We start from the raw sequence: 16,404 nt of genomic DNA on the forward strand, positions 1-16,404 counted from the left end.
ACCAATTTACCTAAACATATTGTGGTGCTCTCTAATTCTCTAATTTATAACAACATCCTATTAAAATATACTATTCTATTTGATTTCAGTTTCACACTAACCAGATTCAAAATCTTCATGCACTACCACTTTCATCTTCCACTCTTAATATGCACAATTCCTCAGCTATCATTAACAGTACCTCCCTCCTCTTTCCCCTTTCTATCCTTCTGGAAAATTCTATGTTTTTCCACTAATAAAAAGAATTCTAAAAACAAGGAAAATGCACATAAAAATTTTATTGCTGTAGAATTTTTGCATAAGTATTATGGATGTCAGTACAGCATCTTCTTCTTTTTCTGCTTCAAGTGTCATCCCCTAGAAGGAGGTTAGCAACCATGTCACAGAACTTTTTTCTTTCTTTTGCTGCTCTGGAACATTTATGGTAATTCAAGCCAGTCCAGTCCTTAATGACTTCAAATCACATTCTCCTGGGTCTCATCTTTTTCCATCCAGTTTCCCTTCTAATATTAATTTCTCAATGCTTTCTTGTCTAGTTAGATGTCCAAAATATTTAATTTTTGTTCTTTAATTATTTTCATTAATGTTCTTTTCATTTTTTTGCTTTCTTTAAAACATCTTTGTTTTTTGAATTGAAAGGGGAATGGTAAATCCCGTTCTATTGGTAAAACCCAGCTCCTAAGAGATGTATATATATATATATACACATATAAGAGATGTATATATATATATATGTGTGTGTGTGTGTGTGTGTGTGTGTGTGTATATATATATATATATATATATATATATATATATATACATCTCTTAGGAGCTGGGTTTTACATTATGAGAAAATATTAAAGTTAGTGACGGTGCTTGCTCCACCTTTGCATGGAGTTGCTCTGGTGTTGTACTATCCAAGTGATCATGTACACTTGGGCCTGCCGATAGTTTTTTCGGCATGAAACTCTATGGATTTCGATCCGAGTTTCGAACCCGGCTATAAAATAGAACGGGATTTACCATCCCCCTTTCAATTAACAAATTTGCCGGTAAAATAGCCTTTCGGCTTATTATCTTTGTTTTTCATTTTCTCTGTCCATGGTATTTTCAACATTCTTCTGATGGTCCACATTTCGAATGCTTCTAATTTTTTCTCTGCTTCTTTATTTAGAGTCCAAGTTTCACTGTTGTAGAGAAGGCTTGATCAGATATAGTATTTTATTAATCTTTTTCTTGGGTCTATATTAATGTCTCTAGATGTTAGAACAGTTTTCATATCAATAAAGGCTTTTCTTGCTATCTCCATTCTTCTTTTTTATTTCTTTAAGGTAATTTCCACTGTCTGTAAATATTTGTCCCAAATATATAAAAGACTGAACCTGCTCAATTTTCTTTTTGCTAACAGCTATGTTTAGTTTCTTATTTATTGGTTCTTTTGATATAATCATGCACTTTGTTTTCTTTAGGTTAATAATTAATCCCATGTCTAAGCTTCTGTTGTAAATTTTTGTGACTAAGTTTTGAAGATCATCTTCAGATTCAGCTATAAGAACTGTGTCATCTGCATACCTGAAGTTGTTGAAGTTCGAAAGCTTCGAACTTTTACACCCTTCAGTTCTGAAATATTTTTAAAAACTTGCTCACTATATATATTGTACAGTAAGGGTGATAAGACACATCCTTATCTTACTCCTTTTTTGATTTCAAACTTGTCAGAATATTATTATTATTATTATTATTATTATTTAGGCCTCCAAGGAGTCAAAAGAATCATCGCGGGAGGTCCCTCCTAGGAAACAAAAAGTCTATCATACCACTGCTTAAACTCATTGACCATTCTCGCTCTCACCACTCTATCAGGCAATGCATTCCACATGCCTTTTTATATCTTATTGAGGCCATTTGATTCCAGTACATATTTGTAATTATGCATCGATCTTTTCCTTTTAACCCGTTATTCTGTAGGATATGTGTTCTTGTGATCTGTTGAATCAAATACTTTTCAAATAAAAACACAATGTTTTCAAATTGAAAATATCTACTCTTGTACCTTTGTCTTTTTGAAAACCTGATTGAGTGTCTTCTATTTCTACTGACAAAGTGCCTTTTATTCTTTCTAGGATTATTCTCACCAATAATTTTGTAACATGACTTGTTAAACTTATTAGTCTATATTCTGAACATTCAAAATTTCTTGGAATTTTGGGAATAGTGACCAAGATGGATTTCCTTAGATCATCGGGGATGTATCCTGTATCATAGATGTTATTAAAAATAACCTTTAGGTCATTAAGTGTGTTTTAATTTACTTTCTTTAACAATTCAATAGGGATCTGATCAGGACTTGGTGTTTTACCTGTTTTCATTTGACTTAGAGCATATTCTATTTCTTCATGTGTAATTGGTTCGCTATCCATATTTTGTATATCTGGTGCATCTGTGCAATTAGAGTCAAACAGTTCTTTTCCATATTCTTTCCATCTTTTTATGATATCTTGCATCTCTAGTAGCATTTTTTCATTTTGATCTTTTATACAAGTATAGTATCACAGAATGGCAATAAAACATAACAGACAATTCTAAAAAAGCACCACCTGAGAGTAGCTAATGTAAGATAGCTAAGTAAAATCAATAATCGCCTAACTTATTTTAAAAAATTATATAAATATATACATAAACAAAATAAAGTTAGAAAAGATTAGCAGATTTTAAAAGTATGATCTCCCACAAAGGAGACAGATGTAGACCATCGAATATGTTTAAGCTGGGACAATGAAGTAAAGTTTCACACGTTTCTTTATAAAGACATTCTATGAGGAAACAAACTTTTATGAAGAACTCGTGTCTTGTTCCAAGAAACTCTATGTTTGGTGTTGATAGCATGCTCAGACTGTTCAATAAATAGATTCAATATTCTACATCTGCCCCCTTTGTGGAAGATAGTACTTTTTAAATCTGCAAATCTTTCCTAACTTCATTTTGTTTATTTATATATATATATATATATAATGTTTTTTAACAAGTTAGGAAATTATTGACTTTATTTATTTATCATACATTAGCTACTCAGATGGTGCTTTTTTTAGAATTGCCTGTTATTGTTTAATTATCTTTCTGCAATCCTGTAATGACAATACCTATGACATTAATTGAAAATTCTACAGTAATAAAGTTTGACATGAGTTTTCCTTCATTTTTAGAATTCTTTTGATTATGCCAACTCATGGTATTTCATTATTGAAACACATCTTTCCATTTTTATTCCCCATGGTGTATCATTCTCAGACAACTAAGTTTCTATTACACAAATTCTTTGTGTGTATACCTAAAGAGAACTTCCATAGATCAGTCAGTACAGATGAAGCCCTTTGGTCGGAAAGACCTGGGTTCGATTCCATCCATGATGTGAGGAACTTTTATCTGGTCTCTTTCGACTAAAGGTTAGTTAACCAGTCTCGTACAGAGGTGGAGGATTTTTTCTCCTGGTAACTTTGGTTTTTCATCTCTCAAAACAGGCAAACCAGTCCCTTGAACACACACAGCTGTAGTCATAAATACTTATGGCAAGGAAGGCAATTGGAAACCACCTTACATCATATCTCCCTAGTAATCAGTTGCAACCCTCTCAAAGAGAGGGTTGCAACTGATTAGGATTTATCAGGATTAGGATGATTAGGAGGCCACAGGATTAGGATTAGGATACCTAAAGAATTGGTGACTTCATGCAAGAAGCTCAGCACCCTTATTTCTGATATTCTTTAGTGATACCAATAGTACGCCCCCCCCCTCTCTCTCTCTATCTATCTATATCTCTGAACCTTAGCACTAACTGCACGCTCAGTAAAGAACATTTTCTCCAAATGTCCAACACCAGACCCATTCAGAAGCAATCTATCAATCTTAAACCATTCCAACTCTCCTTCAAATTCATTCCATTTGATTTGATTTGTGAATCACAAATTAAACACTCTTTGCCTCTTGCAACTCAGTATTCATTATTTGTGCTCTCCAGAACAACTTACTGTTACAGTCTTTTGGGGAAAGTAGACAGTAATGTAATAAGCACTTTCCCAGCAATATTATTATCCTTTACATCCTGCAACAACTTCCTCAAATCCCTATTCATATTCATTTTTTTTGCCATTCAAATCATTTGTGTTCACAACTACTACTAATTCTGGTGCCTGTTCCTTCCTTCCACGCAAAGCATGAGTTGTTTGTTCATTTCAATGTTCCACCTATAAAACATGTTTTATGTGTTCTGTTATTCATCACACCTCTAATGATTGAATCCCCATATAACACTACATGATTATCCTTTGGCACTTGCTTCATAGTAACTTTCTTCTTCTCATTCACATTTATCAGGCTCTTCTTTAGATTTTAATTCTCCAGATACTTCATTTCACTCTTAATTTCATCATCTCTTGCTCAAACTGTTCCATTCTGTTCCCATTTCTATGATTACTAGCATTTTTATCCATTTACTGACTATTCTTGATGACTATTTCACTTTTTGGAATGCTCTAGCCTCTCATCACATTGATCACACGCATTAATACTTTCCTTCTTTCATTCACCTTAGGTTACTTGGTTATGACAGGCCATTGAACCAAACACCATTATGGAGAGGATAAATAATGAATAAAAATCCTAGATTTATAAAATGCTAATTTTTTTTCTATGACTGAATGTTAATGTTTTTTTTTTTTTAAGTTTTAATAATTTTAATAACATCTGATCATATCAGTATTTTAACTAGTTTAAAATTCATTATTTTATCAGTGCATACTTAGTTGAATATGTTTTTAGTCTCTTGTACAGACAGTAAGTAATCTTTTAAGAGATGAACAAAGTGATGCTTGGAATGACTTATCAATTACTGACAGAAAGAAAGTAACATCATCTCTGTTGGAAGGATTAGAAGAAAGTGCTCTTCTTCTTGCTGAAACATCTAGTCAAGATGGTTCATTCAGTCTCCCTAAAGATAATGTCTGTGAGTTTGTTTTCATTATGTTTATTGTTCTTACTGCATTTACTTGTATATAATTCCTTGCATTAATCTATGCTTCATTAAAATCTCAGAAAGATTACACAGTGCATGAACAATATTTGAAGGATGGTTGGATCTCAGATTTACGGAGAGATAGAAGTTGAATGGAATAGAAGTAATATTTTGAATGAAAAAGAGAACACCAAGTTTTTTAGAGTCTCAAGAGGCTATGGATGTAATATCATCATCACCATGTTATTATTGCACCAGGATTTCTATGGAATCAGCACTCATTACAGGAGTCAACACCAAATTGCTATAATATATGTCATATCACACTTTAAATTTATTCATTCACAATCTCTCAACTACGAACTTATGGTTCTCTCTACCAATAGATTACACTTACATTTAGCTTCCATGGTATGAATTATCCATGAAAATATGAAGGGGGTGGAGGTCTGAGAAAGATAAGCCAAAATCTGAAACGTTTTTATGTCACATTTTTTGTCTTACCAGCTTACCAGCCTGGAACTCGGGGGGGGGGGGGGGGGGGGCGTAATACATGATCCATGTATTTGTTGTCTCATTATGATGTTCACATATATTAAAGACCTATCATAGCCTGCTTCACAGCTTATTAGGTCTTTAATGTATGCTCACCCAAGTTGGTTTAAAATAAGCTTTGATTTATGTAGCACTAAGTTAGACAATGTGATATTTTAGTGGCTTCTTAGCTGTTGAATTCAATATATAGCATTCTCATGAGTTACAAAGCACCTGATGTGGTTCACTGGTGGTATGAATGCAAGTCAAGATTTATGCTCCCATCATTTTTCCACATCTTTAATGTGTTCTTTCATCCGATTCTCTGTCAGTCATCCTATTTGTCTGAGAGGTTGCTACAAGCACAGAAAATTTTATATACTCCTGAAGAAACTCTACATAGCTTCCTAAAAACAGCTTAAATTATGAGATTCAATTCATAATGAAAGTTGAAGGAAACAGGACACTTCCTTTTCTAGATATTCTAATCTCAGTTATTGACTGTAACAGATAATCTTTTGCATCATACATAAAAAAATTCTGTACCAGAATATATTTACATGCTACTTCCCACCAGGGCCGTCGCCAGATTAGATTGCACCCTGAGGTAAACAATTAAATACCCCCCCCCCCTGATGGATTATAAGACAAAAATTATAAGAAAATCTCCAATTGCTATTTTGTTTTTTATTACAAGAAAAATATTAATGCAAAACAATCACTTAATAATATTAATTAAATATTAATTTAATTAATTATACAATTAATTAGATATTATAAACAATAAAACTGTTTATAAGCTCTTCTAAATTTAAATTATAAGCTATGTCTGCCTCTATCAATATAGTTGCTAGACCAACCAATCTTTCTTGGATCATTGCTGTTCGCAAATAATTTTTAATCAGTTTAAGCTTGGAAAAACTTCTTTCCGCAATTGCTACACTAACAGGAATAATTAGTATAGCGAGGCATCTACTGCAATATGGCTGAACGAGCCACCCTTATTATGTAGCATAGAGGCAGGCTGCCTCTATGCTACACCCTGTCAATGGTACTGCTTCTGACCATCATCCAGCCAAAAGCCAGGTATCATAATTCTGTTTTAATGTTCAAGGACAGAGCATGCACAATATCCAGTGATAACAACAAAAGGGAAGAGGAATTGATTTACCTCAGGGAAGTGCTCCTAAAGAAATGCTATTGTTTTAAAACCATCAATAGCATTTTACAATAACATTACATGTTTCAGAAATGTACAAGTGCAAGCAGACCACAAAGGTGCAATTTCTTTAACTTATATAAAAACTGTACTAATAAAATGGCTGAGGTGCTCAACCTACACAATATCAAAGTTGTCTTCACATCAATAACAAAAGTCTCCATGATGCTGAGGTAACCTGAACAGCTTCATTCACCACTTAAGAGACCAGAAGTATACAATTTTTTTTTTTTATTATTTATTTATTTATTTTTTTTTTCATGTATGGCATCTGCCAAGTTGATTACACAGGACAATGCAATCAGGAGAGATTTGCATGAAAGAACATTAAAGGTCAGAAAAACTGCAGGACCTTAAAATCTGGTCTTGCATTTCATACCACCAATGAAAAACATCAGGTAATTTGGCTTCTCACAATAATGTCTTAGATTCAACAGCTGTGTAAATTCAAAGAAGCTGCTGAAATGTCATGTTGTCAAGCTCAGTACAACTTTAACACAATCATATTTTAAACCCACTTTGGTCATATTTTAAACTCACTTTGGTCAGCTACTAAAAAGCTATGAACTAGGCTATGATAGACATTACTTAACACAGCTCAGTAATGGCTATGTGAGACTATTCTATGTAGAAACTGCTATTTTAGAAATCAATCTGTGAATATGCTGACCTGGTTGGCTGAGTGGTTAGCATATCCGCTCCTCAGCCAAAAGGCTGCTGGTTTGAATCCCGCTGTGGGCATGGATGTTTGTGATTGTCCATGAAAATGCCAGTGGTGAGTGATTGGCAGTAGATGGCATTGGTGTAGATGATGAAGGTAGTTGCGGATGGTGGAGTGGTGGAGACGGAGAGTTGTGGAGTAGCTGCCCTCCCTCGATGAGTCTTTAGACTCTCTGGAGGTGTTACGTAATAATAATAATATATATATATATATATATATATGTTTTTTTTTTTAATTTCTAATTTAATCTTGAATATTATACCAGATATATTTCCATATACAGTCATACCCCGACTTACGTGAATCCGGAATTACGCGGTTTCTTATATGTACGTATTCACGTCCCACCTCACGCCTCACCACTAGTCATATCTTTCAGGCACTGGCCGCATTCACCAGTGTTGCACATGCTGTGAACAAGCACTGACGTGTTTCACGCAGTCTCCATTCATACACGATTTTTATAGTCTACAAACCTTGCGATTGTTTAATGTTATGTTCTTGATAAAAATTTTATCACATAAAAAATAATAATGTCATCCAAAAGAAGCTAGTCCGATTCTTCTACAGCTAGCAAGAAAAGAAATGCACTGTTTTGAGAACCAAGGCTTGGATGGTAGCTGAAATTTTTGGAGTGGAATAAGCAATGAAAGCCTCCATTCCTGTGAGGATGATTTCTGTTATTTGGTCTGAGCAGGTGTTTGTATCAGAAGAACTGAAGCAGTAGTCAGACCATGGGAAGAAGGAATAGAACATATCTAGACCCTTTCTAGCATATCCTTGTTGGAAAGGGTCCAGAGTAGATTCACAAAGGTTGTCAGTGGCCTTTGGAATATGGAGTATGAGGACAGATTGAGAGAATGTAAGTTGCAAAGCCTCATGAATAGGAGGAAGGGGAGGGGGCATATGATTGAGACATGAGTGTTTGGACTCCCTGGAGGTGTCACATAATAATAATAATAATAATAATAATAATAATAATAATATAAGCTAGTCAGGGGGTTGTTATCAGGTTGATATGGAAAAGATTTTTCATAGAATGGGCGAGGATGGGTAGAACAAGAGGCCATCACTGGAAACTGCATAACCCTTGGCACTATAAGGGTATCAGATGGGATGACCTCCATGACTTTTATTCCTTCTTCCCATGGTCTGACTACTGCTTCAGTTCTTCTGATACAAACACCTGCTCAGACCAAATAACAGAAACCATCCTCACAGGAATGGAGGCTTTCATTGCTTATTCCACTCCAAAAATTTCAGCTACCATCCAGGCCTTGGTTCTCAAAAAAGTGCAGCTCTGCATACCACAAATGGCTCAAGACCATCACTTTACAACATTGAACTGATAGTTCCACTTACTTGCCTATTCATACAATCTATTCAAGTCCTCTTGTAACACCAAACATCTGCATTGCTCTCTCCAGTTTTGCATCATCTGCAAATAGCATATCACTAGTTAAACCCATCCCAATATTATTAATATACAAATTGAACAACAATGGTCCAATTGACCCCTGCAGTACACCACTAGTGACCTTCCTCTTTCAAGATACTGCATCACCCATATGAATTGTGGACATTGAAGTCTCCAAGAAGAATGACCACACTATTGGGTTATTTTGATTGTAGAAATTCAAGTTTAGAAAGAAAGAGAGTTGAAGAGGTCAGAGTGGTAAACAGAGTTTGGAGAGTGATAGAAAGAGCACATGAAAAGGGAACTTTTATTTGATAGGGAAATTTTGAGCCAAAGTAGATCAAACAGTGGGGTTTCGAGGTTTTGCAATCTCTGGCATGGTATGTCAGTTCTATTACTATTACTGCTAGAGAGACTTTTTTTTTTTATTATTATTTTTTACTTTTTTACAAAGCAGTAATTTATTATTACTGCTTTGAGAGACTCTCTGCTCTTGTTTTGTTTTTATTTATTCTCATTCTTCTGTCCTTTGGAAGATCCTAGCATATTCATCTTCTAAGCTTCTGTAAAAACTTGTGTATCTTAATCATATTATTCCTGTTTCTTCTATGCACCAAACTCGGCACCTCAGAGAAAGGTAAAATAGGCAACAGCAGGATTGTAGGATATTAACCAAGAGGACAAGATGGAAGAAAGTAGTTCTGTTGCCTATTTTACCTTTCTCTGAACTCTCTCCTATGCCTATTTGTCATGTGACAGTCTGTTAAAAACCTTTCCAAAATGTAGACGTATTACTGTATATGCCTTTCCCGTATCAGCTATCTTTTGTATTTTATTATAAAGCAAGAACTCCCCTTAACAAACCCAGGATGGCTTCTAAGAGAATCTGGCCATCATCTACTCCGTTTTGTAGGCCTAACTTTTTCAGTGCCTTAACTGCTACTGCAGAAATGCATACATATTGTCTATGAATCATGCTAATTTATTTATATAAAATATCACTGAGTAATTTTTGATGTTTAGTTCTTTATTATCTTTTAATATATTTATTTTAATTATCTAGTTATGTCGTTTCAAGTGTTTGATAGTAGAACACTAGCTACTATTCAGTTACCAATGCTGGACAGTTTTCATTCAGAAGTGAAAGGAACCTCGTGGATTCGAATGGAGGACTCCCTTATACTTCCATCCCAAGTGCTGTTAGATAGCTCTAGACATGGTATGACTAATATTTAACATAAATACTGTTAACAACATGTGGATTTCTTTATGTTTAGCAACATATTCTTTCAGATATTCTTAAATGCTTTCTTATCTTAAAAGCATAATTTATAAACATTTAGTGAGGATTTTTTTGTGTGGTATATAATGAAAAAAAAAAGTTCTTTTCCATGGTAATCCTATTAACAAAATCCTAATAACAAAAGCAGAAAAGATAAATTAAAATAAGACACATTGAAATAAGTCAGAAGTTTATTAATGAAACAATTTTGGTGAATCCCATACATGTTCTAATAGGTTTCAAGGAAATGAAAGAATTGTTGATGACCATTCAAAAGAACAATGCCCATGCAAATAATCTATATAATAAACATATAGCATTAATTGAGTCATCCTGGTTGGTCGAGTGGTTAGCATACTTGCTCTCTAACCAACAGGTTGTGGGTTTGAATCCCACTGCTGGCATGGATGTTTGTGATTGTTTTATCTTATGTGCTGCTATAACCTTTCATATGGCACAGTATGGCCTTTACTGTATTATGCCATTAAATCCATAAATCATCATTAGAAGGAGCATAAACTAAAAATCTTTAAAAAGTAGGGTTTTTTTTTTTTTTTCAGACCAGCATCCTTGAGTAAGTTTAAGAGAAATCATTACACTTCTCTTAACTAGATTTTAAGATTATTTGGATTGGGAATGTTTACATGACTTATAGATTTTCAGGAGAAAAGTGATGAGTCCGGTAACCCTAGAGATGTTACTAGACTCATCTTGGAAGCAGTCCTTTCATTTTACTCGCAACACTGCCACCCTTTCACATCTCACACTGATATTTAAATTGGACACATTCGCTACCTACTGTGGCAAGGCACCACTTACCCACCACCCTCTATGCAAAAAAATTCTCTCTCTCTTTCTGTTCTCCAGCTTCATATCCTTGATTTTTATGGATGTGTGAAGAAAAAAAAATGGAATGGAATGAAAGATGGACATTTTAAAGAGATAGAATGAGCAGATTAATAGAGGTATTGGATATGAGGAGTAAGCAAGCAAAAGAGTTGATAGTGATAGCAGGAGTGAATGATATGGTTGGAACAAGAAGAATGTAAGGATGGATATCAGGAAGTTGTTGAGGAGAGAGTAAAAGATAACAGTGTAGGAGGAAAGGTAGTCAATGTTTTGCATAAGTATGACAGTGATGAGGTGGTGAGCAAAAGTAAGTTTGAATTATATGCTAGCCGACCTGTACAAGCAGAAAAACTGCATTTTATGAGATGTGGGATGAATTTGATGAACATATTGAACTGTATAATAGAGACAGACTGCATTTAAAAGGTTTTCATGTGAATCAGTTGAAGAGGCTGTTGTTGGATAACAGGTGATATGAAAGAGCAGAGAAATGAGGTAGAAAATCTTGTGAAAGGAATAGTGCGAATGAAGAGAATCAAAATTACTGCCACTAATCACACAATTAGTGTCAGTAATTTTGAGCAAGTAATTCTTTGTGAGATAGAGTTGGATGGGATAAAATATTTAGTTTAGTGTTACTATAGACAAGGAATGTAGAGGCAATTAGAAGGAAATGGACAAGCAAATTATATTTAAATTGTCACATGACAAAATGGTAATTAAACTGTATTGAATGGGATTGGATTACACGAGGGGGCTGTAAAGTTCCAATAACCACCTAGAACAAAAATATTAAAGCAACTCTTCTTATATATCCTAAAAGAAAAGAACAAATTATTACAATTTGATGACACATTGGAATTAAAGGGTTTTAAGATATGTTCTTTCTTGTGGTTATATCAGTTGCTTTAATATCATTTTTGTTCTAGGTGTTTATCAAAACTTTTCATTCCCCTCATACATTAGTGCACTGATTGGAGATTGGTTGTCTAATTAGTATCAACAAGTTGTGCATGCGGAAGCAATATCTCAGAAAAGGAAAGTCACTAATAATGTACCCCAAGGATCTGTGTTGAAGCTGATTATTTGCTGTTTTAACTTGCATTTAAAGCTATATAAACTGGGCATGATAAACTGCATGTGTGACAATGAGATCTTCCACAATAAGTCTTTGGATTCCATGGAAGTCTGATGATAATAACAATGATGATAATAATACTTATTATTATTGTTGTTTGCTTCAGATGTAATTCTAATCAAATCAGATCTTATCCTACTACATTCTTACATGGCTTCCAGGGATAACCTCTTTTTTCATTACCTCACTGTGCTGCAATGCACTATGATTAACTCTCCTACATTTGGTAAGCATTCTCTTTTTTCTCTGTCTCTCTTTTTGTCTGTCTCTCTTACAAGTTTCACTCATTTTATTCAGAAAAAAATATGTTCTGTGGGTATTGTAAGAGCTCTATTCAGTCAGTGACTGTTAGTTTATTTTAAAATTTTACATGCTCAGTCATTCCTAAAGATCAATTTATTGATTGAAATTTCACTAGGGAAAATTTAGTGTATATTTAGTCTGTTGAATTTTCTCAAAATATTTTTAATTTTTAGGAATCTTAAAATTGTTTACTGAAACATTAAACTTTTACTGAAAATCAGTAAACATTTAATGCTTACCAATTTAATTTAATTTAATAATTATATATTTTATATACTATTATCATATAAAATATAAAAAATAGACTATATGGATTGCTGTCACAGCATTTGTTAACCACAACAGTGTGCCCGTGGATAAAATATATCGATAGCAATCTTGACATGTATATACATCAAGGCTGGTTAGGGTGGTTAATGATATGCTGATTGACAGTTACTTGTGATAGAATATGAGTGTATGATAGTCACTGAAGGGATGATTTTGCTCTTGTCAGTAAAACTACTCTCACCAGATTATTATTTTATTTTGTTGTGAAGTGATAGAATCAATTATATATATATTTTTTGTTGTTGTTGTTATCCATTAGAATTTTTATTTTACTTTATTATTATTTGTCACCTCCAGGGAGTCCAAAGACTCACTGAGGGAGAACATCTAATCTAAAACTCTGCTTCCTCCACTCACAATCCACCAACTGACTGCAACTACACCAACACCATCTACCACCGACCACCACCACCACCACTGGTATTTCCACAGACAATCACAAACATCCATACCCACAGCAGGATTCAAACCCGCAGCCTCTTTTAGTTAATTTTCTTTTAGATGTTTCATCAGTGAATGAGTTTGATGAATTTGTGTGCTGAATGAAGCAGATATTTAACCAGAGAATCAGTTTGAAGGGTTTGTGCTCAACAAACATCAACATCAAACAAACAAATGTTCAAACAAACATTTGAACATCAATGAGCCATTTGAACAAAAATCATTATTGTGCCCTTAAAAGATTTCATTATTGTGCCCGAAAGACTGTGCTGACAGCAAATACCTCGGTATCTTTGCCGACTTGGCCAGTGGAAATGGAGAAGGGAAACTATTTGTGAGTTATTAATGTTGAATTCAGTTCCCAAAGAAGATTATCTCACTGTTTGGATATCTGGGCTGCAGAAAATCAAGCTCCAAAGACAGATAATGAAAAAGGTCAAAGTAATTACTAAAAGAAAGAGCCATAAGTCTTCAAAAGTCAAAAGGTCGAAGTAATTATCAGAATTTGGAAAGCAATAGACAATGAATGCAACTGAAGTGGACAAGGAAAAGTTTGAGTCAGAACAAATTAAAAATAGGGGATTCTAGGCTTAGCATTCTTTAACATGTTGGATCAAATTATTAAGTTTTATTCTTGTGAGGAAAGGAATTGTTCAGAACATCATTTGTGGTGTACAATAGTTGTTGAGACTGCCTGTTTAGGTTCTGTTAGAAATGTTAGAAATACCAGGTAAGATTTAGTTGTTTATAAGTGCTGGTGCACATGGTTTGTTAGAATTAAATTCATGTGAATGAACTTAAGTTGAAGTGGATGTTGAAGGAAGTTGGGGTTTTTGCTGTTTTTGACAATTTTAGTATTGTTTTAAGGGCATTTTAGATTCATAAGTTTTATCAGAATTATTTATAATGACTTGTATGGTTGATTATTGGGAAGGAGTTAATTAAAGAGTAAAAGGTATGCAGTGTGGAGTGAAGACTCACAAACATGCTTCTACATACCACTATACTCACTTCAATTTATATGCCTTTTGCAGACTACCAAGACTGAATAGAGATTATTATTATTATTATTATTATTATTATTATTATTATTATTATTATTATTATTATTATTCAGGCCTCCATGGAGTCAAAAAACTCATCATGGGAGGTCCTCCCAAAGAACATAAAGTCTGTCAAGACTCATCGAAGGGAGGTTCCCCCTAAGAAACACAAAGTCTATCATACCACTCCTTAAACTCATTGACCATTCTCACCCTCACCACTCTATCAAGCAATGCATTCCACTGCTCAACCACCCTCCATGCAAAGAAACCACTCCTCACCCTCTTGCTCACAGTTTCCTTTCGTAACTTCCAGGGATGGCCTCTTGTCATCACTCCTTCCCGCTGTTCAACCAAGTAAAAGAACTCCCCAGTGTCAACCCTGTAACCACCTCTCAACAGTTTAAAAGTCTCAATCATATCACCTATCCTTCTTCTATCCGCCAAACTCTGCAGTCCACATTCCTTCAGCCGATTCTCATAACTATCCTTGTACAGTCCTGAGACCATCTTTGTCATCTGTCTTTGTATCTTTTCCACAGTTAATTTATCCCCTTCAAATCCTGGGGACCAAATCTGAGAACAATAATCCAAGTGTGGTCTGATCAGAGACTTATACAACGGATTGATAACCTCTTATCTCTGCAGGTCAGTGTCCTTCTCATAATTGCAGCAATCCTCTGTGTTACCTTCACCACCTTTGCAATATGTCCCCTAAACTTCAGGTTTCTATCAATCATCAACCCCAGATCTCTTGTCTCCCCAACTTTCTCCAGTATAACTCCTCCCATAGAGTATGCAGCATCCCATCAATGTTTCCCAGACCTCAAGACCTTACATTTTGCTGCATTAAACTGACCCCCATTCATTTGCCCATCTATCTAGCTTATTCAAATCCTCTTGCAGGGCTACCACATCTGCACTATTACTAATAATCCTTCCCAGCTTCGCATCATCCGCAAACAACTGAATATCCCCTTGCAATCCACTGGCAATGTCATTGATATAAAGGTTAAACAATATAGGTCCTAGTACTGAGCCCTGTGGGACCCCACTTGTAACCTTCTGTCTCCTTGAAACTGCTCCACCATACACAACTCTCTGATACCTATCAGACAGCCAATCCGGAATCCAGTTGACCAATCTGACATCCAGACCCATGTGTTGCAACTTAAATATCAGCTTATCATTGGCACCCTGTCAAATGCCTTTGCTAAGACTAAGAAAATTGCAGTATATGCCTTTCCATCATCTAAATTCGTCCGGTTGATGTTATTACTCAGCAGCCATTTCAATCAAAATCAAGTCAAAAATTATTTATTTTTTATGTTTGTGTTGCTCTTTCCTGTGAAACGTTATTTGCCAACCTATAGTACATTTTTGTACTGTAGGTAAACTAAGGATATTTTTTTCTATTTTTATTGTAATTTATTTTTTACATAGTCTGGAAATCATGGTGTAGAGACAAAACATGAAACATTTTTAAGCTGCTTCAGGACTCCAATAAGCAGGGCGGTGATCTCACACTGGCAATGAAATTCATCTCCCATCTAAAGCCAATTACAGACATCCATACCCATTGCAGGATTCGAACCCACAGCCTGTTGGTTGGGAGCAGATCTGCTAACCACGATATTATTATCCGCGATATTATTATTATAATAATTAAAAGATTGAGTGAGAGACAAAGAAAATTCAAAAATAATATCTTTATCTACAAATAATTAATATTAGCATAGATTTACGGTACTTGCCTTAATAGTGTATGTAAAATGTTTGTTTGTTTCATAAGCGCTATATATAAATTTCCATTATAAAAAAACTTATCTCCTAATGAGAAAGAGGCTCACAAGCTTATTATTATTAATTATATGAAGAGCCAAAGGCTTCAATTCGGCGAGATGAACTTAATTAAGTTAAGGGATATTATATCCCATATTGTTTCTTAGCCGAATAAGAAACTCAAAGAGTTTCATGCGAATATAGAAAGTATATAAAGTTCGGCGATTCCAAGCGTAAGCAAATACCTGGATAGTGCAGCACCTGATCCATTAAGGTAGTGCAAGCTGAGGCAACTCATTGAAAGGGTGGAGCAAGCTCCGATCACTATTCTTGATATTTACCCATAATGTGAACT

The 16,404-nt window shown here is 34.6% G+C and overlaps 1 protein-coding gene across 4 annotated transcripts in view; it reads left to right on the forward strand.

Moving 5' to 3' along the window:
* LOC150095436 (latrophilin Cirl-like) overlaps positions 1-16,404 on the forward strand; it is a 343,806-nt gene that overhangs the window by 174,761 nt on the left and 152,641 nt on the right. For all 4 annotated transcript variants that reach the window (XM_090409783.1, XM_090409782.1, XM_090409784.1 and 1 more), the window contains 2 exons: positions 4,798-4,981; positions 9,945-10,100. In XM_090409783.1, coding sequence (XP_090265909.1) covers positions 4,798-4,981; positions 9,945-10,100 — 340 coding nt within the window. The remainder of the gene's footprint in view (positions 1-4,797; positions 4,982-9,944; positions 10,101-16,404) is intronic.

This window comes from Typopeltis vanoorti, chromosome 20 (assembly GCF_054136105.1).
Source record: "Typopeltis vanoorti isolate ZY-2024b chromosome 20, IOZ_Tvanoo_1.0, whole genome shotgun sequence".
Classification (NCBI taxonomy): Eukaryota; Metazoa; Arthropoda; class Arachnida; order Uropygi; family Thelyphonidae; genus Typopeltis; species Typopeltis vanoorti.